The sequence below is a fragment of the Perca fluviatilis genome, chromosome 10 (genome assembly GCF_010015445.1).
Source record: "Perca fluviatilis chromosome 10, GENO_Pfluv_1.0, whole genome shotgun sequence".
Classification (NCBI taxonomy): Eukaryota; Metazoa; Chordata; class Actinopteri; order Perciformes; family Percidae; genus Perca; species Perca fluviatilis.
Genome location: NC_053121.1, coordinates 24,949,530 through 24,973,367, shown reverse-complemented (window position 1 = coordinate 24,973,367; position 23,838 = coordinate 24,949,530). Strand labels below are relative to the sequence as shown.

At 40.1% G+C, this 23,838-nt stretch overlaps 1 protein-coding gene across 3 annotated transcripts in view; it reads right to left on the bottom strand.

The window, feature by feature from the left end:
• Nucleotides 1-23,838, bottom strand: part of zdhhc9 (zinc finger DHHC-type palmitoyltransferase 9) — a 32,793-nt gene that overhangs the window by 7,433 nt on the left and 1,522 nt on the right. Inside the window, exons 1-7 of one of the 3 annotated variants that reach the window (XM_039813957.1) lie at nt 20,386-20,907; nt 20,071-20,292; nt 11,634-11,794; nt 6,070-6,228; nt 3,683-3,820; nt 3,194-3,242; nt 1,620-1,722 (exon numbers count right to left, since the gene is read on the bottom strand). In XM_039813957.1, coding sequence (XP_039669891.1) covers nt 1,620-1,722; nt 3,194-3,242; nt 3,683-3,820; nt 6,070-6,228; nt 11,634-11,794; nt 20,071-20,234 — 774 coding nt within the window. In that variant the 5' untranslated portion in view covers nt 20,235-20,292; nt 20,386-20,907. Of the gene's footprint in view, nt 1-1,619; nt 1,723-3,193; nt 3,243-3,682; nt 3,821-6,069; nt 6,229-11,633; nt 11,795-20,070; nt 20,293-20,385; nt 20,908-23,838 lie in introns of those variants that run through there. The other 2 variants (XM_039813958.1, XM_039813959.1) reach the window with 2 other exon arrangements.

The following is a 23,838-nucleotide window of genomic DNA, read 5'->3' as shown; positions in this document are numbered from 1 at the left end:
GGCTGACAGCGATTATTTCAACTCCTGGAGCAACGTTACACTGTACTGTAGGTGCACATTGCAGAGCTTCGTTAACTAGTAAATGAAAAAAAATTAGGCCAGTTTCCCATAGGAAAGAAAAAGTGAAATTATAAATTAATCATTACAAAGTATGAGTGCACTCTCTTGCTTTCAGCCATCTAGAACCTCCCACCATCATCGCTGCTGCTGCTGCTGGCTGCTCTCTGCTTCTCGCCAGAGCCTCTGCATTGCAGATCTGGGCTAACAAAGCCTCCAATAAAAGTATACACAGAAACAACATAAATGACTCCCTGTGTGGCTTCATCCACCTGCATCACCACTCATCTTCTGCTTCACATCAGCCTGAATGCACGTGTGTGTGTGTGTGTGTGTGTGTGTGTGTGTGTGTGTGTTGTCTCAATAATGACTCAATGGAAATGTGATCTAGCAATCAATACTTTTTTCTTCATTTAGCCTCACAAGCTTCTAAATGTAGCTCGAGTCGAGATAGTAGCTGATAGTCGAGAGGCAGAAACCAGCTGGTCTGTTTTGTTCTTAATTCCGCTCAGTTCTATCATTGTTTTTATTAGGAACAGCAGCTCTTCATGCATATTTTTAGATCATTAGAGTACGTCAGCTCGGTGAGCAGGGAGGAGTCCAAGTATTGAGAGGTTGTTTTTTCTTCGGTTTTCTTTCAACACTTTCTGTATATGCTTTACAATAGTTTACAATACAATAGCATTGTTTAACAAGCTACAGTTTACCAGCCCTTTGTCCTTCAGTGATGAAAGCGGCCAAGCCGTTGTCAAGGAAACAGCTCTGTAGTGTTATAAATTGTACTGTTTACCCCTTTGTGATGTATGTTTGTCTTTCCAGCCATGTGAAGCCTGGCTGCCTGATCACAACATTTACACACATATCCTATTATTATATACGGTTATAAATAACTTTGACGATTACATTAATCTAAATCTAATTTTAAAACAAATCTTCATCTAAACTCTTAAATATGTGGAGGTCTAGATATATATCTGCACGTTTTTTTTAATCTCATCTGTAAATGATCAGTGGGGGAGGACTTTGCTCTAACATGACGTTTATGGTACATTCACAAGTGGTATGAGGCTATGTTGTTTGGATAGGTGAAAATAGTGGTGGTAACTCAGATGAGCACCAATGAGCAATGCCAAAAGTGCCAGATGTTGAAAAGGTGTAAATGCATGGATCTCTTTTTATATATAAGCAAAACTGTTAGTGTTAGTGTAAATCAACTGATAAAAGTGTACGTTATTCTTCTTCTGGTAGAAGCTGGCTCTTGGTTGGTAGCCATCTGCCACGACTGGTTGGTCCGTATTCAGGTGTTTTTATCCAAGAGTTTTAGTTGATAAAACCAAACCCAGTCTAGCCTATCTGAGAGCATTTTACAGCCACTGCACCAACAAAACAATGAGTTAATCCTGTTGGTCCATGTGTTCACGACTCAATGGTCATTTGCATAAAGACAGTATAAAACCTAAACAAACTAGATGCAAAGTCCAGCATTGTGCCTCACAGGATGATTCAAACCTAAAACAAACTGTAGATGTGAAAGCATTAGTCATGCAGTAAAATGCACTTACATCCTCGTTGGTGGTCTGGTTGAGAGAGATCAGGTAGGTGTGGAAGCCGGTCAGTCCCACCACGGACCACAGGGTGAAGAAACACACCAACACCTCCAGCACAGTGGACCCGAGTTAAGAAAACAGCAACAGATGTTTTCTGCCAGATACGTGGGCAGCAGGTGATGGCAGAATGGCAGACAATTATGCAACATGATTAAATCGGCCAGTGACGGCCAGCTAAAGGTTGGAAATTTAGTTCAGTTCCATCAATTATCTCAAATTACTTTCAACTGATCATTCATTAAGCCCTGCTTAGTTACTTAAAAAAATTACATTACTATTGAAAGCAGTTTTTCATTAGGGCTGAAATGACAACTGACACTAACATATTTTATCAACTGGAGCTAGCCATCTAATTAAGCTAACGACAGTACTAGGAGTTGGTTGACAACGCTGTCTCCTAATCTTGCAAAAGGGGCACTTCTTAAATGTGCACTTGATGTTATTGTGCTAATAAACAAATGTGGCTAAAGCTACTAGTACCAGGAAAAAAAAGTCAGCATCCTCACCAGTTAAGAATCTGACTGGAAGAGCTAGTTAGTTAGAGCTAGTTAGTCCAAGTATTAAAGGTGCCCTGCCATACAAAACCATTTTTACTTGCATTTTTCGAAATATGTTAGGTCCATATGGGTTTGTGTTATGTTGTGAATGTGAAAATTAACTGCTACCTCCTCTGTCAGCTCTAGCAACTGAAGAGAAATAAGCAGAGAAATCAGACCAATTACAAAAGCTGGTCAGTCGGACATCATATTGCCTGAGCTCATTACTATTCATCACCCAGTCATAGCTCACCCAGTTGGGCTGAGTAAAGGATTCTGACAGCCAGGCTCTCATTGGCTAGCTGTTAGCCAATCAGATTCAAAAGCTTAGCTTGTTGAATCTGAGTCTTACTGTAGGCTTTCTATACCATGCTAGAATGGCTTGAAACAAGGTAACAAAGGCATTTATTCCACAAAAAATGTTACCGAGTCCATGGTAGAACTTCAGACATTACCACAAAGTAATGAAATATGTGTGGCAGGGCACCTTTAAGAGTATGATATGGAAAGTTTTTGAGATCTGACTTTTATTTTGCTCCAACATCACCCTGTCAGATTTTCAGAAGTATGTTTCCTCTCAATGCTACAAGAAAAAAAGCTTTTAGGATGAAAACTAACCTATGATTTAGGCATAATATAACGCTAGCTCAGGTTACATTGGCCGGGGTTGCTTATGTCAGAGCAGCAAAACACTTTATTTTTACTTTTATTCAATTCATAACACTTTATTTTATCTTTTGTGTTTTTGGTTATGGAAAGGCTAAAAAAAGGACTTGTTAAGAAATCCAAGCTTGACAGGCCTGCGGTGCCTAGTTATAGGCCCTAAGCTATTATTTGAATCACTGTTCGGGGAGAGGTTTGGGGAACGGCCATAGTCGGGTTGTGATACTTGAAATTTATCGTTTTTCCATCTTCTATTCTAGGAAACGCAAACATGGCCCATACAGCAGCTTTTTCTATGGTGTACACTGAGGTCAGAGCTTAAAAGGATATGTTCCAGGTGTTATCTTCAAAGTGTTCAAAAAGCCATTGTCTACTGAACCTGTGAACAGAGCAACACAGAGAGACTTTAAAAAGAAGACATTATAAAAATCCCACTGTACTGAAAAAGCACAATTACTCCATTATTAAGACAACAAGCCCAGAGCTAATTATCCTGAAAAGAAACACACGGTTTCCTTGTCTGTCTTCTAGCTGTCTGCTTTGGGTAGAACAAGGAAGCAGGAGGATGAGGATAAAGGAGGAATCATGTCAAGCTGTCAGTTGCTGTTGCGTGTCATATCACGCTGCAGAAAAAGCCAGGTCTGAATTAGGTCATAGTTTCAACACGTGCATGCATTTGCATATACAACAGAAGCAGCTAGTGAGCTTGTGTCACAGGTCACAGGTTGTCCTTCCTGTTTTGTCACATTCTTTTATCTTTCCATGTACTATTCTCTTTCACATTTGTTCCTTCTGATTGGACAATGACAGGATACTTACGCATCACCACGTGAATGATGTCAAAGGTGAAGATATAAATGGTGAGCAGGGAGAGCGACAGGGTGAACATGTAGAAGTATCGGTAGTTCCTCTTGCCCACACAGTTGCCTACCCATGGACAGTGGTGATCAAAACGATCTGTGAAGAAAAAAAAAATAAGTCAGTTAAATATGTATAATATATTGTAGGCTGCACACACAACTTTCTTAGCAACAGAAACTTTTGAAAATCAAAAAAGTGTTAAAAATACACCAGTATTTCAGTCAAAGACAGCTTTGTGCATCAGCTTCTGTAAACTTGCAGTCTAAATATAGTGATCACTTCCTCTTTGCCTCTACTTTTCTATGATTTGGAGGAGAGCCAGATGAAAGCAGGGTCAAACAGACAGCAGGGAGTGCAGCGGTGTGTCTGCCGCACTGCCTGGATGGAGTTTCACAACAATATACAGTAAACATCAGAGCAGAAACGCAAGACATGAAGCGGCTCGTAGATAAAAGGTCAAAATAAATCAAGTAAAGTGTCAGTGCTGACTTTAGGTGTTCGCATACATATTTGGTAAACAGCGTAGAAATCACTTTTCATACATTCCTCCTAATATTTCTTTTAGCCACGCCAGCAATATGGCCCTAGGGATGAAGTGTCTGTCTGTTGGTTTGGCGGTTGGTCCACTACTTTAGTTAAAACTGAAATATATCAACAACTAGGCTAATGGATTGCCATGAAATTTTTTACAATCGTTTATTGTCCCCATATGATGAGTCCTGCTGACTTTGGTAATCCCCCTGACTCTTCCTTGTCCCCAACCCCCAACTTTTAGATTGTATGTACACTGCAGCAGGACAATAATCCTTTGCACTGTTCACTCAATGTAGATGTCAAAACCCTCTGATTAAAGCTGAAAGCACTTTACTAGCTTGATAATCAAACAAAATTGCTATTTTGTCCATTTGAGAAGAAAAAAAAAAAAAAAGAAGAAGATCAGATGTGTGCAGTGTGCAGCAATTCAGAGGTCTGGAGCCAGGAGAGCACTTTACCCCCATAGTTATTGTTTAATCTAACTCCAGTGTGCTGCATACAGAGCTAAAACAACTGTCCAAGTATTCAGACTATAGCCAACCAGACATCTCATAATATATTAACCAGAGAAGGCTCCAGGTACAAACAAATACAATTTGTGAAGCAAGTGTTTTTTTATTATGCTGCATATTCTGTGAGAGACTTATATAGATAGAGGCCGCTATAAACATCGTAAGATTAAGGAGAAAAATATATGACTGCAGTAAAAGATAGGCATGCTGCTGTGTCATGCTTGGAGTGTGTGTGTTTCTACAGCAGGTGGACACAGATGAACCAGTGTTCACAATGACTAAGCGCTTATTCCCTCACTGAGCCTCCACTGTCTCCTCTCATATCGCCTATGAGTCTACACTCCCTGCAGACGCATTCCTCAATCATCAGAAGCCAAATCAGTGTTATTGTGCAGGGTTGAGGACACACGGACACACGGACACACACACACGGACACACACGGACACACACGGACACACGGACAACACGACACGGACACACACGGACACACACGGACACACACACACACACACACACACACACACATCCTACCTTCTGACCTACAGTATACCAGTGTAAATAGTACCGGGACTTACAATCTTCATCCCAGGATCTTTTCCTTGTGTCTGTTCCAAAGGTTAGAACTGCGCTGGGGAAAAAGGTGTTTAAGTTTGCTGCTCCCTCTACATGGAACAAGTTACAGAAACCCATGAAACTTAATGAGCTGGTCTCATTGGTCACTTTTAAGAGGATGTTGATTGACTTGGAGGCAGCCACATCTGGCTGTAGATGTTTTGCCTGATGTGTTTAGGATTGTGGTTGACTTTGAGGGATTTTCTGTTTCAGTTGTTTTATGTTTTTAGTGTTTTTGTGTATTTTGTGTTTGTATGTGTGGTTGTACTGCTGCCTGTCTTGGCCAGGACACTCTTGAAAAAGAGATTTTTAATCTCAGTGAGTCTCTTCACTGAAAAAAAAAGGTAAATAAAATAAAATAAAAAACACTTCAAAATTCAAAGCACATTCCATAAATAACACTTGCTGTAAAGTTTTCGGCCCATTTGATTCAGTTTTCTGAAACCTTTGTACCCTGTCTGCTTAGTCCAACATTTATTTATAAACCTATGTTTTCTATTTTTTTTCCATTATTGTGACAAATGAATGCAGAGATGTAATTAAGATCGAGGCTTAATAATAATCATGTCAGCAAGCTATTTTTCCCCACAAAAACTACTCACCTTTCTATTTCTGAAAAAGTGATTTCAATGAGCTGTCTTCTCACTTTGCAAAGCCTTTACATCAGATCAGAGGACATTTCTTACCAACACAGTTGTCACAGATGCTGCAGTGAGATGCTCGAGGTGGTCGGAAGATCTTGCATGTGTAGCAGTACTTGAGCTTGACGATCTGGTTGTTGATCTGAACATTGCGGATTCGAGGTGGTGGTCGCTGCCCTGCGGGGACGTTCCCATTGGCAGCCTCTGTGGACACCAAAAAATACATTTATTATTAGCAGGTGTTGGCAATCTTGGAAACGCAATAAATTATTAAAAAAGGTGCCATCTAAATCATAATCTAATACAACAACACCACAAACTATGTCCACAAATTAACACCTCTGACAGTGTTTTCAGAAATAATGAACATTATAAGCTCCACAATTTCTTGCAGCCCTGTTGCACTGGATTGCATTAGAATGTACAGGTCTTAAACAGGCAGTGAGAAATGTGAGATTCAGTGACAAGGACAAGAAAAAAAATGGGACGTAAATCTTGACAACTGAACCTTGAGGGTGTCAGTGAATGACAACATTGGCTCGATACTAGTATTGATGATGGTGGATTTATGTGAAATCCCTACTGAGCGGTTAATATTATTTAAAAGCAACACTATAACGCAGTGTCTGGCTTTGTTTGGGCTTCAACTAACCTTCCTAATATTGAAATATCTTTCAGGTGTGATGGTTTTGTTTCTGCAGTCACCAACCAAATGAAATTCTCATATGTTTTCTTGGCAATTCAGATCTTTCTGATTATGTAGCACTGCAGGAGCCAAGAAGGTAGAGAGGCTGGCTAATGACCAGAGAGCTGCTGGCTGGAATCTCTCAGGAGAGTAACTGTTAAGGAGAAATCTACCATTAAAACGCTGCATAGGGATGGCGTGAATGTGGAGTTAATGGAAAAGAGTGAGCATGCTCATTTGACTTTCTGGGAATATATGAAGATAAGGAATGTGGTATTTGTGGAAATGAAATTATCTGGGCTTGAGAATGTGTTCAGAGATGAGTAGAGGAAAAAAAAAATCTACATAAACTAAGCTGCATTTGTATCAAGCTCTGAATGAACTCCGTTCTGTTCTTCTCTGTTACATAAAACAAAACCGTTTTTGCGTAAATAAATCAGTAGAACTAGCACGTTTACAAGCTTCCTTAATACATCCACAGACATAAAGATTGTGAAATTTACTTTATCCGACAGCACAAACTGCTCTGTATTATACATCTACTGAATGTAGGATTAGTGGTTTTCAGGATAAACCAGCAGAGAATATAGTAATGAGTCATCACTCACAGGTGATGATGCCCCTCCCTCGGGTAGCAAAGCTCTGTCTGCTAGTGGCATTATATATTCCAAGAGGATGCCTCTCTTCCTATTAGCATTCCCCCTCGGGACTTGTGGCTAACAGGATGATGGGACAGAGCACTCATCCACATGCCTGCCTCAGCCTAAGAATGAGATCCATACCTGGCTTCTCCACAGGCTGTTATCTGTTTACGCCCACACTCATAACAGCAAACAGCTACCCTAACACATAAAAAAAAAAACATACTGTATTAGAGCTGAGAGAGTGTTGGATGGAAGTTGTTAAACTAAGTGCGTCATTTAGGCTGCTTCAGTGCATTTTCTTCATATGGTCATGTCTTGCTATTTTGGGAGATTTGCTGAGATGTGTTTGGTGGAATGTAAAACATTTTACCAAATAAGGAAGGTATAACCATTCCCATAAGTGACAAAAAAAAAAAATTTGAATCACCTTGGGCTCTGGGAACTTGTGATGATGATTATTAAAGACTAAATGATCAGTGGAAGAAATAATTGACACCTTTATCAATAAATCTAAATAATCATTACTTGCAGCTCTATTAACATAAATAATTCCCAATGAGATTTCCTCATTCAAACTACATGTAGGAGCTGTATAGGTCATCACGACCGCAGTTAGACCAGCGAGGCATTGTTATCCAGCGAGCGGTATGAGTCACGGTCATGATGAGAGAAGCGCTGGCTGTCAGGTAACCCATTCTCAGAGGACAGACTGCCTCAGCCTTGCTTTTACTACAGCCCTCCTCTGTCATGAGCCGAGACCAGTCTCCACCCATGCCTCTCGACTGGAGTGAGAGAGCACGAGTGATGGCTGAAGGACAGCGTAAAACTTGAACAGAGACAAAGAGTGAACAGTGAACAGTCACACAGGCAGACAGGGAGGGACGGGGGTAAGGATGCAGGGAGCAAGCAGAGAGGGCTGCTGCAGAAATATTGCAGGACAAAAGCTTATCCCTCCACATATAAAGAGAGGCTGGACAGCCCAGGGAGTGGACATGAAATAAACAAAGATGCACTGCTTCTAAAGACAACAAGGCTTGTTCATTTTACAAAAGCTTTGTTGTCATTATGATACAGTGTATGGTTTGTTTTGTGTAATGAGACAACAGGATCCCTTGTAATGAATGTGTGTTAGCTCAGTCTAACACGCACATTCTCTAGGTCCACAGCCGAGCACACCCAACCTTCAGTAACATAAAGCATAACAAACATGAATAAAACAGCAGGACTGAGGCTGTCTGCTCACTGCTTAACTTGCATATTCACTGAAGTATTTATGCCTCCAAAATACTTTTCCTTGAGCTACTTTCACCTAATTTAGTTACTCATTTTATACAAAAAAAAGAACAACCTAGATGATCATGATGTAACAGCACATGAACTGTAATAACCATACAGTGCCTTGCGAAATTATTCGGCCCCCTTGAACGTTTCGACCTTTTGCCACATTTCAGGCCTCAAACATAAAGATATAAAACTGTAATTTTTTGTGAAGAATCAACAACAAGTGGGTCCCAATTATGAAGTGGAACGAAATTCATTGGCTATTTCAAACTTTTTTAACAAATAAAAAACTGAAAAAGTGGGCGTGCAAAATTATTCAGCCCCTTTACTTTCAGTGCAGCAAACTCTCTCCAGAAGTTCAGTGAGGATCTCTGAATGATCCAATGTTGACCTAAATGACTAATGATGATAAATAGAATCCAGCTGTGTGTAATCAAGTCTCCGTATAAATGCACCTGCTCTGTGATAGTCTCAGAGGTCCGTGTAAAGCGCAGAGAGCATCATGAAGAACAAGGAACACACCAGGCAGGTCCGAGATACTGTTGTGGAGAAGTTTAAAGCCGGATTTGGATACAAAAAGATTTCCCAAGCTTTAAACATCCCAAGGAGCACTGTGCAAGCGATAATATTGAAATGGAAGGAGTATCAGACCACTACAAATCTACGAAGACCCGGCCGTCCCTCTAAACTTTCAGCTCATACAATGAGAAGACTGATCAGAGATGCAGCCAAGAGGCCCATGATCACTCTGGATGAACTGCAGAGATCTACAGCTGAGGTGGGAGACTCTGTCCATAGGACAACAATCAGTCGTTATACTGCACAAATCTGGCCTTTATGGAAGAATGGCAAGAAGAAAGCCATTTCTTAAAGATATCCATAAAAGTGTCGTTTAAAGTTTGCCAAAAGCCACCTGGGAGACACACCAAACATGTGGAAGAAGGTGCTGTGGTCAGATGAAACCAAAATCGAACTTTTGGCAACAATGCAAAACGTTATGTTTGGCGTAAAAGCAACACAGCTCATCACCCTGAACACACCATCCCCACTGTCAAACATGGTGGTGGCAGCATCATGGTTTGGGCCTGCTTTTCTTCAGCAGGGACAGGGAAGATGGTTAAAATTGATGGGAAGATGGATGGAGCCAAATACAGGACCATTCTGGAAGAAAACCTGATGGAGTCTGCAAAAGACCTGAGACTGGGACGGAGATTTGTCTTCCAACAAGACAATGATCCAAAACATAAAGCAAAATCTACAATGGAATGGTTCACAAATAAACATATCCAGGTGTTAGAATGGCCAAGTCAAAGTCCAGACCTGAATCCAATCGAGAATCTGTGGAAAGAACTGAAAACTGCTGTTCACAAACGCTCTCCATCCAACCTCACTGAGCTCGAGCTGTTTTGCAAGGAGGAATGGGCAAAAATGTCAGTCTCGATGTGCAAAACTGATAGAGACATACCCCAAGCGACTTTACAGCTGTAATCGCAGCAAAAGGTGGCGCTTACAAAGTATTAACTTAAGGGGCTGGAATAATTTTGCACCCCAATATTTCAGTTTTTATTTGTTTAAAAGGTTTGAAATATCCAATAAAATTTCGTTCCACTTCATGATTGTGTCCCACTTGTTGTTGATTCTTCACAAAAAATTACAGTTTTATATCTTTATGTTTGAGGCCTGAAATGTGGCAAAAGGTCGAAAAGTTCAAGGGGGCCGAATACTTTCGCAAGGCACTGTATGTCCTGCTGTTGAGTTAACATTTGAATGGACATAATAGCCATGCACACTTCAAGGTGAGGAGCTGGACTGCAATCTCACAAGAAGAGGAGAGACCACACGCTACTTCAAACCTGGCAACAATCTGCAGTGGGTCTGAGCTTTATCACCGGAGGTGCATGAATAAGGATGCTACTGGGATTTTCTTTTATTATCATTATAAATGGACCTTTTGGCAGATCTGTCATTACAAACTTTATAATCTATAGATGTGCTAACAAACAAACAGTCTTCAGATTTACACAACCATTGTATATTTCCAATTCTAGTCAAAATCTAAAATTTGATTTCACATTGTCATTTGACACATTGTAATTATAAAAATATCGACTATACTTTAGCAGCTTTAAGATTAGTCATCAAAGCACTGACACTATCACAAAACAGAATACATGTATGTGATCCTGCCACACTGTGTGGAAATATTTATGGAAACTTGTTAAGGGGATCTTTAAAAGCCACACACTTATTTTCTTAATCTTTGTCTTGCTGTGAGTGATGAGATTTTTACGTACACATACAGTTTTTGATATTTCACATAAGAGATTTCTATAATTGTGTGTGTGTGTGTGTGTGGGGGGTTCTCTGTGCTCTTCAACATCTGACTCTGAATATGATGACAGTTAATAAAAATAATTTATACTTTATTGATCCCCAGGGGGGAAATTACAATTTTTTCACTCTGTTGTTAGAACACACTACACACAGGCCTGAAATACACACACATGCTTAGGTCCTATACACGCACAAATGGAGAGATGTCAGAGTGAGGGAGCTGCGACTGCTGAACAGGTGCCCCGAGCAATTGGGGGTTCTGTGCCTTGCTCAAGAGCACCTTGGCAGTGCCCAGGAGACGAACTGGCATCTCTCCGGCTACCAGTCCACACTCGAGACTTTGGTCCGTGCAGGGACTTGGACCAGCGACCCTCCGGTTCCAACCCAACCTCCCTTCCTACAGTTTGGTCACTGTAAATCAAATCTGATCAAACCACAGCCAAACAGACCGAGTTTCTGAACGTTAAACTATTAATAGAGAATACGTAAAGATGTTTTACTAACTTTAATAATGATTATTCAGTCATGAATATTCAATATTATAGAGAAAGATTTTTTAGGGGAATATCAGGAAGACAAGAGCTTAGGTGGTTAAGAAAATGAGAAAAGTGCTTAAAAGTACGCTGGAAATAAAAAGAAACATTTTCTGTAAACCTGTAACTCACCAATTTCCATCTCGATGAATGTGGCTTCCTCTGGAAGAGCCCGTGGCAGCACCCCGGGGTCACTGAAGCTAGTCCTCAGCAACATGGCAATGACAAAGAGGAAGAGCAGAGCAGCGAAAACTGGGATGGCAGGAGACAGATGGACAGCCAGGTATGGACATCTGTAGGAAAACAAAGAACATAAGATAATGCAGTCTAAAAGCACAAGCCACAGTTTTTGTCTGCAGGTTTAGCCTCATAACAAAATTGTAAGGGAAAAACTTTTGTGCCTTGCTTTGTCATGATTAGAGCTGCTACGGTGAGTCACCAGACTTTTAATCAGCAATTATTTCCATAACTGATTCATTATTTACATATTTTTTTTCTAAATCCAGCTTCTTCAATGTGAGTATTTGCTGTTTTTTTGTTTTGTATCATTGTTAACATACAATTATATTTTTACTGTTTTTACTGTTCGATGAACACTTGGGAAATGTGATGGACATTTTTCAAACATTTCTGACATTTTATAGACAAAATGATTAATAATTGCAAAATGAATTGAATTGTTAGTTGCAGCCTTAAATTATATGCCAAAATAAATACTTTGAATTACAATATGTTATAGTTTTGCATCACAGCTACACATTGCAGACCTTAACAGAAGTGGGAGAGCCCTTTCAAAAAGAGCATGTGCAGAAAGGGCATGACACTACACTGTACATATTCTGAACTGGTGTTCTGAGCAGAAGGTCATGAACCATGCGAGCGGGCAGCCCTTTCTCTGGATGAAGTCATGGCCGTGAATAAACAACAACACCATGCAACACCCACCCTCACCTTCTGCAGTTAGAGTGGAGAAACATTAGCATAAGTCCGTTTGCCAGGCCTCGGAGATTAGAGCCAGCAGGGCTCCACCGAGAAGGTCTGCTGCTCAGAGCGATAACAGATGCGAGCTGCAGTGCAAAGTGCTGCGACAGAACAGAGCAGCAGCAAAGGCTTCTGCATGAAGTTATTAATAGTTAAAATGTGCGGCCTCATCTGCCTCCCAAGTGGCTGGGATCATATATTCAAAATACAACACTAATGTTGCACTACAGGATAGCAAGGTATTGTTCCATATCCTGTACAAGACTAAAGTTTGTACTGCATGTCTTGCATAAAGCCTGAATACACAGCTGACACACATACAGTATTTGATTAAAAGATGGAAGTTTGGATCCTTGAAACTCAAACATTTTCAAAACTCTTCTATAAAGAAACAGTTATTTCATAAGGCTACATTACATTTACATATTATTCTCTTTTGTTGAAGTAGATTGTACATACATAACATTTTTCGATTAATCAATTAGTGGATTGACAAAACAAATATGCAGCTTTTTTGATAATTGATTGCTTGTTCATGTAATTTTTCAAGCAATGATTTCCAGCATCTCAAATGTAAGAAATTGCTGCTTTCCTTTGTCTTAAATGTTAATAAACTGAAAAGGTTTGTGGTTTTTGGACAAAACAAGACCTATGGAGACATCACCTTAGGTAGTATTCACTATTTCCTGACATTTTACAGACCAAATGATTAATTGATTACTCAATCAGCAAATTAATAAATAAAGAAATAATCATTAGGAGTAGCTCTAAGTGTAAGTAATGAGGATTTCTCAAGTATTTTTCTACACAAAATTTGTACAAAAGGTTTATTTGTGTGGAACATATAGACAGGCTATCAGATATCAGCCAAAACACAGCAGATAGTAATATAAGTGAGTATGACCTATAACTTATTCTTGGTGTCCAAAAGCACTAATGCATGATTATGTTGTTATTAGTGCGACTGTCTCTGGTTTAGTTGGGATTTGTTTGCTAAGACTTGCACTTTACTCTTATAGCCATTTCAATACCAATGTGCTTGAGTACAGAATCAACACAACATAAAAGAGGTGTATCTGTCCAAATACTTATGGACTGTGCTGTGCTTAAGGGACCACAATAGAAATAAGCCTCAGGGCTTTATTGTGTTATGTTGTTTTTAATGTATGGTGCATAGTTGTATCGTATTTTATAATAAAATGGGCAAATAAAATCAATTAATCAATCAATCAATCTGTACATCTGACATCCTATAATAAGAGCTGAGGCAACTGGTCATCTAATTGAATCAGGAACTATTGGTGATCCACATTCTAAAAAGTGACTGAGCTACTTTTCTTTGTTTTATATAATTTTAAGATGATTATCTTTGACTTTTGGACCCTGACAACAATCATCTACATTTTATTCATACTTACACACACCAACTGCCAGTCAGCACAACATAACAGAGAACAAAGTCCACCTGATTAGTCACACCTGTTCATGTAGACACACCATGCAGGTATGTCAGCATACCTGTGCAACACACACACACACACACACACACACACACACACACACACACACACACACACACACACACACACACACACACACACACACACACACACACACACACACACACACACACACACACACACACACACAGGTCTGAGCAGTTTCCCTGCAGAGCCTCCTTTCACACTAATGGAAATTAGGAGCAGAGATCAAATCAATAGAAGTTTCCACTGGATCAGGCCTGTGAAGTATGTTTGGCCCATTTGTTAGAGCAGAGCCAGTGGATTCAGACTGAAGAGAGGCAGCCTGCCGATGAAGTGTAATTTTTTAATTTCCATAAAGATGACTGGTATGTATTGGAGGCACACTCAATCATCGCTTCCCATCAAGCTCTCCACGTCCTTCCTGGATGTGACCATTTCCTCTGCTGTTGAGGAGCAGGGTGGTACTGGCACAGTGACGCTGTGTGTTCATCAGTTACCACAGAGGCAGCAGGAGAAAAAAAAACTGGACTTAATCAGGCCCTGTATCCAAATAGGGAAAAAGTTTTCATCTGTGAGGCAATCAGACCGCCAACTGACACTCACATGCCACTTAGATATTCCCTCTCTTTCTGCCTCTCCTTTGAGGCTCACTGTAAACTAGTCCCTGTGGTGTAAAGTAACTAAATACATTTACTTAAGTACAGTACTCAAGTTCACCAGCCAGCTAAAACGTGAAAATGCTACTTGTGATTCACTTCCAATACACCTTTTGTTAAATTAAGTGAATATCGCTTCAGACCTCTAGCTGTCCATTCTGTGTATGCTCAGAGTTCATACACAGCACTGGCTCTATAATGAGAAACAAAGTGGCTCAGACTGAGCCACACAACACTGCGCTCGTACACATGACAGGGCAAAAGCCATGGATGTATAAAGAGAAAGGCAGTGGGAGCAAGAGGAATGGTAAATCTGGCACATGCTAACGATCTGGCGGGAGGGATGTATTTGTTTGGGTATTGAATTCAAATCAACAACCTTTGCCCAGAATCACAGACGCCACCTTAAAAGGGAACTCTGTTTACAGGTGTTGGGGAGAACTACTGCATATGGGAAAAACAGTTGTCTAACACCTATTGAGGCTCCAGAGGGAGCTGTGCGAAGTCTGATTAAATGCTGTGATGTCAAAATGTCAGGGTTACATAAGAGATAGATAAACTTTACATACACTACTGCTGATTCTGCATAGAAAGTGTGAAGTTCATTTTCATGTGTGTGTGTGTGTGTGTGTGTGTGTGTGTGTGTGTGTGTGTGTGTGTGTGTGTGTGTGTGTGTGTGTGTGTGTGTGTGTGTGTGTGTGTGTGTGTGTGTGTGTGTGTGTGTGTGTGTGTGTGTATTGAGAGGGTGGATTAGATGCATTAGGGTGGGTCTACTGTACACTTTGATCCAGAGGATTTTCCCTTTTAAACTCAGGATGACACAAAAGCTCAAAGATGAGAAGCTTCTAAAGTAGGGATATCGCTGAATTAAAATCACTTTAGCTTCTCAGCAATGAAACCACTGAACCCAGGATTAATACGTCACCATGTCATGCCTCATGACATTTTTCTTTGTTGAACATTTCAAGCCCTTCCTTTATTAATACTTAACAGTTGTAAGCTGTTGCAGATCTAAATGAATCATACTGTACATGAATTATGCACATTCTGTGCAGGCAGATCCACAGTGGGCCTCAGTTAACAGCCCTCTGTCATATAAACATCTGTAGACTGTGACTCTGCCTGTTGCAAAGGCACTGCTGAAAAAAACTAACAAAGCTTACACACTGTACTTGCCCTCTTCCTCCTTTTCCACAAACATACAGAAACCCACTTCATTACCCAACTTGGTCAATATTTTGAGAAGAGGGGGATTTCATCTTCAGCAATCTGCTGTCCAATTTAAATCAGTCTTCCTTGTTATGCAATACTTAAATACCATATGAGAGAGATGAAACATGAGAGCCAGGGTCATGGTCCGGGATTAAAGCTAGGATTACAGTCATATTTAATCACATAATATTTAATAAATTAAATGAAGAATAATTATAAATCTGATGATTTAATTTCAGCTACATGAAAAACAATACTAGTGAGTCAACATGACTAAAGAGACCTGCACCTCTATACATTTCTTCTAGGAGAGGATCCATTTCAAGCCAAATAGATGAAGACAAAGTGAGGAAACGTGTAAAGTATGCCTCCCTGTATGGCACAGGATCTGGGCAAAACTATCACTTTGCCCTCCCCAGAAAAGCCACCTCCTCTCCTCCTGCCAGAGAAGCATCAAGAGAACAAAGCCTGTAGATCACAGTTACTGTAAATGGTGCATGTACTCTGAATAGGGCATAAATCATGTTATTGCTCATTTAGCCAGGGCCGGCATCCGCTTTCTGATTGGCTATCAGGGAGACAGGGTGGGGTTAGATGCCGAGGGAGGCTCAGGGGTCGGTTACAAGATATCCTCTGACTGCAGCCGCTTGCTCTGCACTTCTCCTCAATACATAGTCACATTTTATAAAGCTGACTAGAGGAGTGGTCAGCTGGACACGGGTAGTCAGATGGACACACTGAACGCAGCATATGTAAGGATGTAGATAAGGAGCACACACACACACACACACACACACACACACACACACACACACACACACACACACACACACACACACACACACACACACACACACACACACACACACACACACACACACACACACACACACACACACACACACACACACACACACACACACACACACACACACAGAGAAATGATCAGTCTCGTTACATGCACATATGCTTCTCTGGCCTCGTAGCTCAGCGTCCTGGGGTGGACAGACAGATGACACACTGTCCTTGTGTTCCAGTTTCTCGTTACTTCATCCAAGCTCCATCGGTGGTTATCCACATGCACATATGCATGCATGCACACACGCACACTACCTTCAGATTAAACAAACGTGCAAATGGGAACCAAACCAGCGAGTATCCAACTGTGAGGAAGCCTTTTGTGGATATATAAGTGTTTCTAAAGGCTTTTATACAGCATATAGGTCAAATATAAATATGTTAAATCCCATTTTAAAATGAGATCAGTGGATACTAAATGGCAGAAAACCAACAGGGTAAGGAAACACGGTCCTAAAATTGATTCCGCCTGTAAAAGGGAAAAACAGGCCGGTCCCACCTCTTCACTGAACAATTTGTTTAGTTGTTCCTAATGGGTCTTTCCATTTGTGTATTCGGCTGCTCGTTTCCGCAATTTAGCACAAATTAAAGCACAGAGAGGTCTCCCTTTACAGGGTGCCGATGGCTGGTGATAAAAGTGAGATGTCTGCTCAGCTGGTGTTGGATGTGAGCCAGCCCACGCCAGGAAACGGCTCTCTCTGTTCTCCCATCAATGCCCCGGTGCAGCTCACAGCTCAACCTCAAGCCTGCATGTGAGGAACGAATCCTCCAGAACAAGAAACCCACGCTACAGCGACAGAGTATGTGATAACAGAATGATGAACTACAGCTAAATGCACCAGAATTAGCAGACACAAAAAGCTTTGTTTCTTAAAATTAGATTATAATGATGCAGTGTCATTTTTAGTCAATGCCAAGCCTTTTACAAATTGAGTTTTTCATGAATTATGGCCACTGTGTGGTGTTTTGGAACAGTGACGAGATTATAAATCATATTAGCTGTAGCGGTTATTAGTTGATAACTCAATTTAATGTTTGCTTAATATTTTGATAACCGATTCATTGTTTCACTCATCTTTGGCACAAGATGAGTGAAAAAAATCCACTCTGTTGTTCACTGACAAAACAACCAACTAACAATACTGTGCGCCTACGGTCATGCTGCAGCATGCTAACATTTGCTCATTAGCACTTAACACAAAGTACAAAGTGATGGAAATGTCATTAGGTTTGCAGGTATTTAACCATAAACCAAAGTAGTGCACAATAACAATTTCGACCTGATGGTTGCGCTAGGTAAAAAGTCAGAATGGCCATTTTTAACTATTTTCTGTATTGAAAAAACAACAATGAATCTAATGAGAATCAGCAGATTAATCAGCAGATTGCAGAACTAATACTAGCTGAATCCACTCTACAACATTCATACTAAAAGACTGGTCTTGTAGTTTTAATGCTTCTATTAAAAGTAGTTGCAAATGGGCAGCTCCTGAATGCATTAAACCTCAGAGTCTTTTTGCAGAAGGCTATTACTCGGTCAGAGGTTTAAATCAGATACTTATCAACATGCCGTCTAATGGCGAGTTGGAAAATTACCCCCATGTTGTCTGGGTCCAATCTCTGTGTTATTATCCATCCCCCCCATGAGAGATAATTATGTTCAACTGTAATATGAACATAGCATGCTAACAACCCTACAGCCATTAGTCACCACAATGCCTCCTCTAGGCTCTGGATGTTCGGTGTGAGAAGTATCATCTCTCTCTTTTTGCTCCAAACCGGAAAACAGCTCCTTCTGTCCGGACTCAAAAGGAAAGCAGGAGGCCATTAAAGTGCAGAGCCGATAGAGATGGGAAGGGCCTGGCACTATGTGAGAGCAGCTACTTCTCTTATCTGCTATGCTCGAAATCCATTTGGCCTGGTAGCTGCATACACGCCCACAGTCAAGAAGGGTTACTGTGTTACAGAGCAGGATTTTGTGCTAAATCATTGAGCCTGATTTTTCAGTTTAAAAACTGTCAATAAAAGAGAGATGAAAGAGGAAACAAGCGGGACAAAAACAGAATGCAATCTAAATGAGAAGCAGTGCTGCTTTACAATCATCATTCAAACTTATGTTCTTCATTTTAAAAACAATCCTCTGTACAGCTTTAGCTGACAAGATTTGGGTTCACATGCTGCATCCAAGCCAGTGTTTAGAGCACTAATGAGTCCACTGGATTTGTGCGAGTAGTGGTTTGAGACAGAACAGCTGAGACAACAAAAAAAAGTCAGCTTTCCTTTCTTAAACCAGAGGAAAAGCTGGACAGCTAGGGCTATTAAATATTTAACACCTCAGTATGTGGTCAATCATAAACCTTCTTCCTGTCAGTGATTGAATTGCTGAGCAACGTGGATCCACAGTGGATCTGGGAGCTTATCAAAACAGAAATTCTTACAAATGAAGGCCTTACAGGGGGCTAGAGATCGGCTTACAAATGTCCAATACTCATATAAAACGATTGTCTATCAAATATAGGCTTTATTATAGATATATATATAATAGAAATGGTTGAGATGAGACTAAAAGTTGGAGTTGGAAAAACTATAACCAACTATTTAGATAACTGAAGAATTATTTCAGATTTTTTTTCATGCAAAAATACCAAATGTTTGCTGGTACAAGCTTATTTAAATGTGAGGATTTTACCATTTTCTTTGTCATATACAATAGTACTGTAAGTAACCTGAAGATATTTGGATGAGTAAGTAATTTCAATGCATCACCTTGTGTTCTGGGTAAGTACAGTTTATGGCATTTCATTGACAAAATTAGTTGATTAATTGAGCAAAGATCAAATAATAATAATAAAAAAATAATAGTTAGTTGCAGCTCTGACAATAACATGATTAATCCTACATTCCCTTGATTAAACAATTAACCTTTGGACTATAAAATCCCAAAAAAATATGTCACTAGCTCCCAGAGCCCAAAGGTGGAATCTTCAGATGCTTTATTTTGTCAAAAACCCAAAGGATATTTGTTTTATGATCATAGAGGACAAAGGAAACCATAAAATATTCACACTTGAAAACCTGGAAAGGAGTATTTAGATATCATATCATATCATATAATATAATATATATATATCTGCCAATTCATTTTCTGTCGATCAACGTATCGACTAATTGACAAATTGTTGCAGCATTAAAGTTGGACAATGTTGGATAAGGTTAGGCTACTCAGTAGAACATACGGTCAGCTAGCCTACTATAGAAATATTGGAAATTTGGAGATTAGGAAGAGGCACAAGAGCCTTAAAATGACTTGTGAGCACTTCCTTGAGCAAATCAGAATTTATCGTTTCATTAGGAGGCAGAGACAGGAAATGGACTTACTCGAAAGCAAAGAAGAGGGAGCAGGTCCCGACGATGAGGAACAGGGTCAGGTAGAAGACTCCCTTCTGCCGGGCCATCATCACCCGTCCGTCGCAACAGAAAGTGTTTTTTCCAGGGAGCTTCTCCCATTTTCGCACCTTTCGGGTTATCATCACCGCCGACATGGTGTCCTCTCTTCAGATCGGTCCTCAGTCCTTCTTTGGGTTAATGTCAGCTATTATACTGTGAAACGGTTCAGATAATAAGCGGATGGGTTTCACAAATACTGTTCAGTCAATGTGACACAGTCCACTGGCAAAAAAACAAACGACTTACTGAGTCATATTAAAGATTTCAGCACAATGCGAAGATTGTAAAGCTTTTTTTTTTTCGTTTAAAGTGTCGCAGTCACATCAATCCATTGTGGTCTAATCCATTATTTCCAGTTTCCCGTCTTTACTGCAGCATGTCATTCCCACAGTGAGGCTCCCACGCTGCTCAAACACCGACAATCGCAATCATCTCACCAGCCAATATTAAATTAAAAACAAATATTAGAAATTCATCCAAATGCTTGCGGCAGATGTTTCCCACTAGAAGCTTGAAAATCCAGCCGTGGCTGTTGCATTGGGAGCGCGGACCTTGACCGATTCACATTTATATCATCTCCATAAATCATAAATGATCGTACAGGCGTTCACAGACATTAGTTCATATGATCAGTATGTCTTCAGGTATAAAATGTAAAAAAAATCCTTTAGAAATAAGAAATAACCGCCTGTATGGACGCAAAAGTGTAAAGCTGTTTAATGCTTTCCCCCCGCAGGATGCCAGCTCTCGGTTTTAGTCAATGGCAGCAGGAAACACGCCTAGATTGAATGTCTAATCTTAAAGGGGCAGGACAGGTAAAACAAAAAGGAACAAAGGACACAGCTGAAGGTCCTATTTAGATCACATTAATATGCTGTATTGCTCGCGTGTAGAATTACCCAAGGGAGGAGACTGTGAAGGAGCGTATTCATGAAGATAATTAGCAGTAGCCACCAGTTGCTCTAATTAATTAGTGTTGCTCCATGTGTTGTTTAAAGGCCCTGACACACCAACCCGATTATCGGCCATCAGACAGTCTGGCGAGGTCAGTGACTCGAGTCTGTTCGGTGTGTTCCGTGCCGTCGTCCGTTGGAGGAGCCGTCGGCCTTCATTTGGGCCGATTTGACATGTTGAATCGGAAGGCGGGCAGTTGGACTCAATGGCCAATCTGATTGGTGAAGCGCTAACCTGGAAATGACGAGTGGGATGAGCCTGAATAATGCCTCTCAAAATCTGACAAAAATCTTTTAAACTGACCTTTGTTGATCTGAAATGAAGACAGATTCAGCAACTGCATGGCCTATTTCTCGCTTAAAATGTTTTCAGAAACACGTTTCGGTTATTCAGGTTCGTAAAATATGAGATTGTATTCTGAACGAGCCGCCATTATGCTCCGTTGTAAAATCCTGGAGCAGCCAGACCCACGTGACGTTCGTTCAGTCAGCTGCTGGTTTTAATTTTTTTGGTGACAATACAGATTAGTGCCGCCTGCTGTTATGGAGACGTATTACGTCTCGCGCACGCGCAGAACATACGCTCAAGTCGGCGTCACTTCGCTGTGTTCCAAGGCACTTTTTTGACCAACTCAGGGAGGCTTTTCTGCCGAAGGTCGGCCGTCGGGTTAACCCAATAATCGGCCGTTGGACAGTCTGGCGAGGTCGGTGACTCGAGTCTGTTCCGTGTTCCCATCCGTCTGAGGGGCCATCGGCCTTCATTCAGCCGGTTTTCATTTTTTGGGCAACAATACAGATTAGCGCCGCCTGCTGTTATGGAGACGTATTACATCTCGTCTCTTCGGTGTGTTCTGAGGCACTTTTTGGACCAACTCGGGGAGACTGATCAGCCCAACTGCCTTTTCTGCCGAAGGTCGGCCGTCTGGTTGGTGTGTAACTGCCTTTAAAGGTTCCAGAGAGCAGGGAGAAACACTGCAGAGATCCTCAGAGAAAATCACTTTCCACTAAAGCCGCTATGGAAATAAAGAGATGTTCACTTTTTCAATGCCATTCATAACATATATCTTGTGTTTATCAAGTTAATCAATTTATTGTTTTTCATATCCAATATCCAACTTTATTTAAACTGTATTCTTTGTTTTGAATATCTCGTGGTGAATTGTATATTTTTTAAGTATGTAAAAATATATTTTGAAAACATAACAGAGGAGTGAGTACTTTTGCTCCTGATTTATTAACTGATCTCAGCAGAGATCCTTTTAGTTCCCCAAAATGTTCCTCATATTCCTTATAAATAATGTTAACAAATAAGAGCTAATTCTGATTCTAAAACATAGTGAGTGAACTCATGCTAAAATGACATTTTACTTCTGAATTGTTTGAAACTAGTTTTCCTGTGTGAAACAAATGGCATCTACAGGTGAAAACGTGAATAAAACATTAAAGTGAAAATAAAACACCACAGATTCCTTTCCCCACATCTGTGTCTTTTTTTTATTTGGATATAAATTGCAGAATATTTTTACTGAGTACTTTTGTTGTTGAACAGATGTTGGTCGCTGTAATGTGGTCATGGTAAGAAGCAAAACGTGCAGTAAAATTAAAGGAGACATTTGATCAGGTGTGGATATCAGTATTTACAAATAGAAGACTATAATCAATAAATGACTGGTGTTTTTTATATTGTATATATATTATTATATATTATTAATGATGATAACATTATGAAATGTTGCATTTGTAACAAGCCCAGGTCAAGAAAGTCTTGGGTTACAACTTAATTTCGCCTAAAATTGACACAAAGCCCTTTTAATAGAAATGTGGGAGGTTTGTCAAAAGTATCCAGTTAATAAATATTTTCAAGTTGATATAATAACTTAACAGAAGGTTATAACTATTGATCTTGTATTAATGATATATATTCTTAAACAGTAAGTCCTTTGTGTTGGGTCTCATTCAGAAGCCACACTGCAGTCAACAACTGCTTCTCTCTCTCTCTCTCTCTCTCTCTATATATATATATATATATATATATATATATATATGTGTGTGTTCATGGCTAGTAATATTAATTACATTCTGACCACACAAGCTGTATAAAAGCCCCTGCTAAGTCTCTTTGGGTAAAGACATTAAAAGGGATATTATGACATTCAATATTGGCTCAGCTCAGTCATACAGCCATTATAGCCTCCTTGTTGCTATACATGGAAGCAAGAAGATGGCACTTTATCAGACGCACAGGGGAGGGCTGTACCATAAACGACCCGGAGAGTGAACCAAACATCCTTCACTCTCGGTCTGCCCTGAAGGTAAGGACCAGAGGTAGAAAAGCTAGACTACTGTACGCCTCCATCTTGGACTGTATGAAATAGGTTTCCATCAGTCAGTATCCCTGCTGTTTTACAACTTCTCCAGAGGAAGAAATTATTAATACAAAACCTGTCAGATGTTCCAACCTGCAAACTCAAATTTACTCATGATGGTGCCACCTTTCATTACATAAGAAGACATCAGGGAGGATGGGGTAGTTAGATCTTACTGCAAGCAGAAAGTGTAAGGGAATGACTGATCTAATGTGTTAAAAAGCAGATAGATAAATAGCTGTATCCCCAAAAATGGCTTGATTTGAAATACATACCAATACCACCTCTACAATACAAACTAACACATATTACAAAAAAATCATAGTGTAGTCCAGAGTCAATCAATTCATTCATTCATTCTAAGAAGAAGACCGATTAAA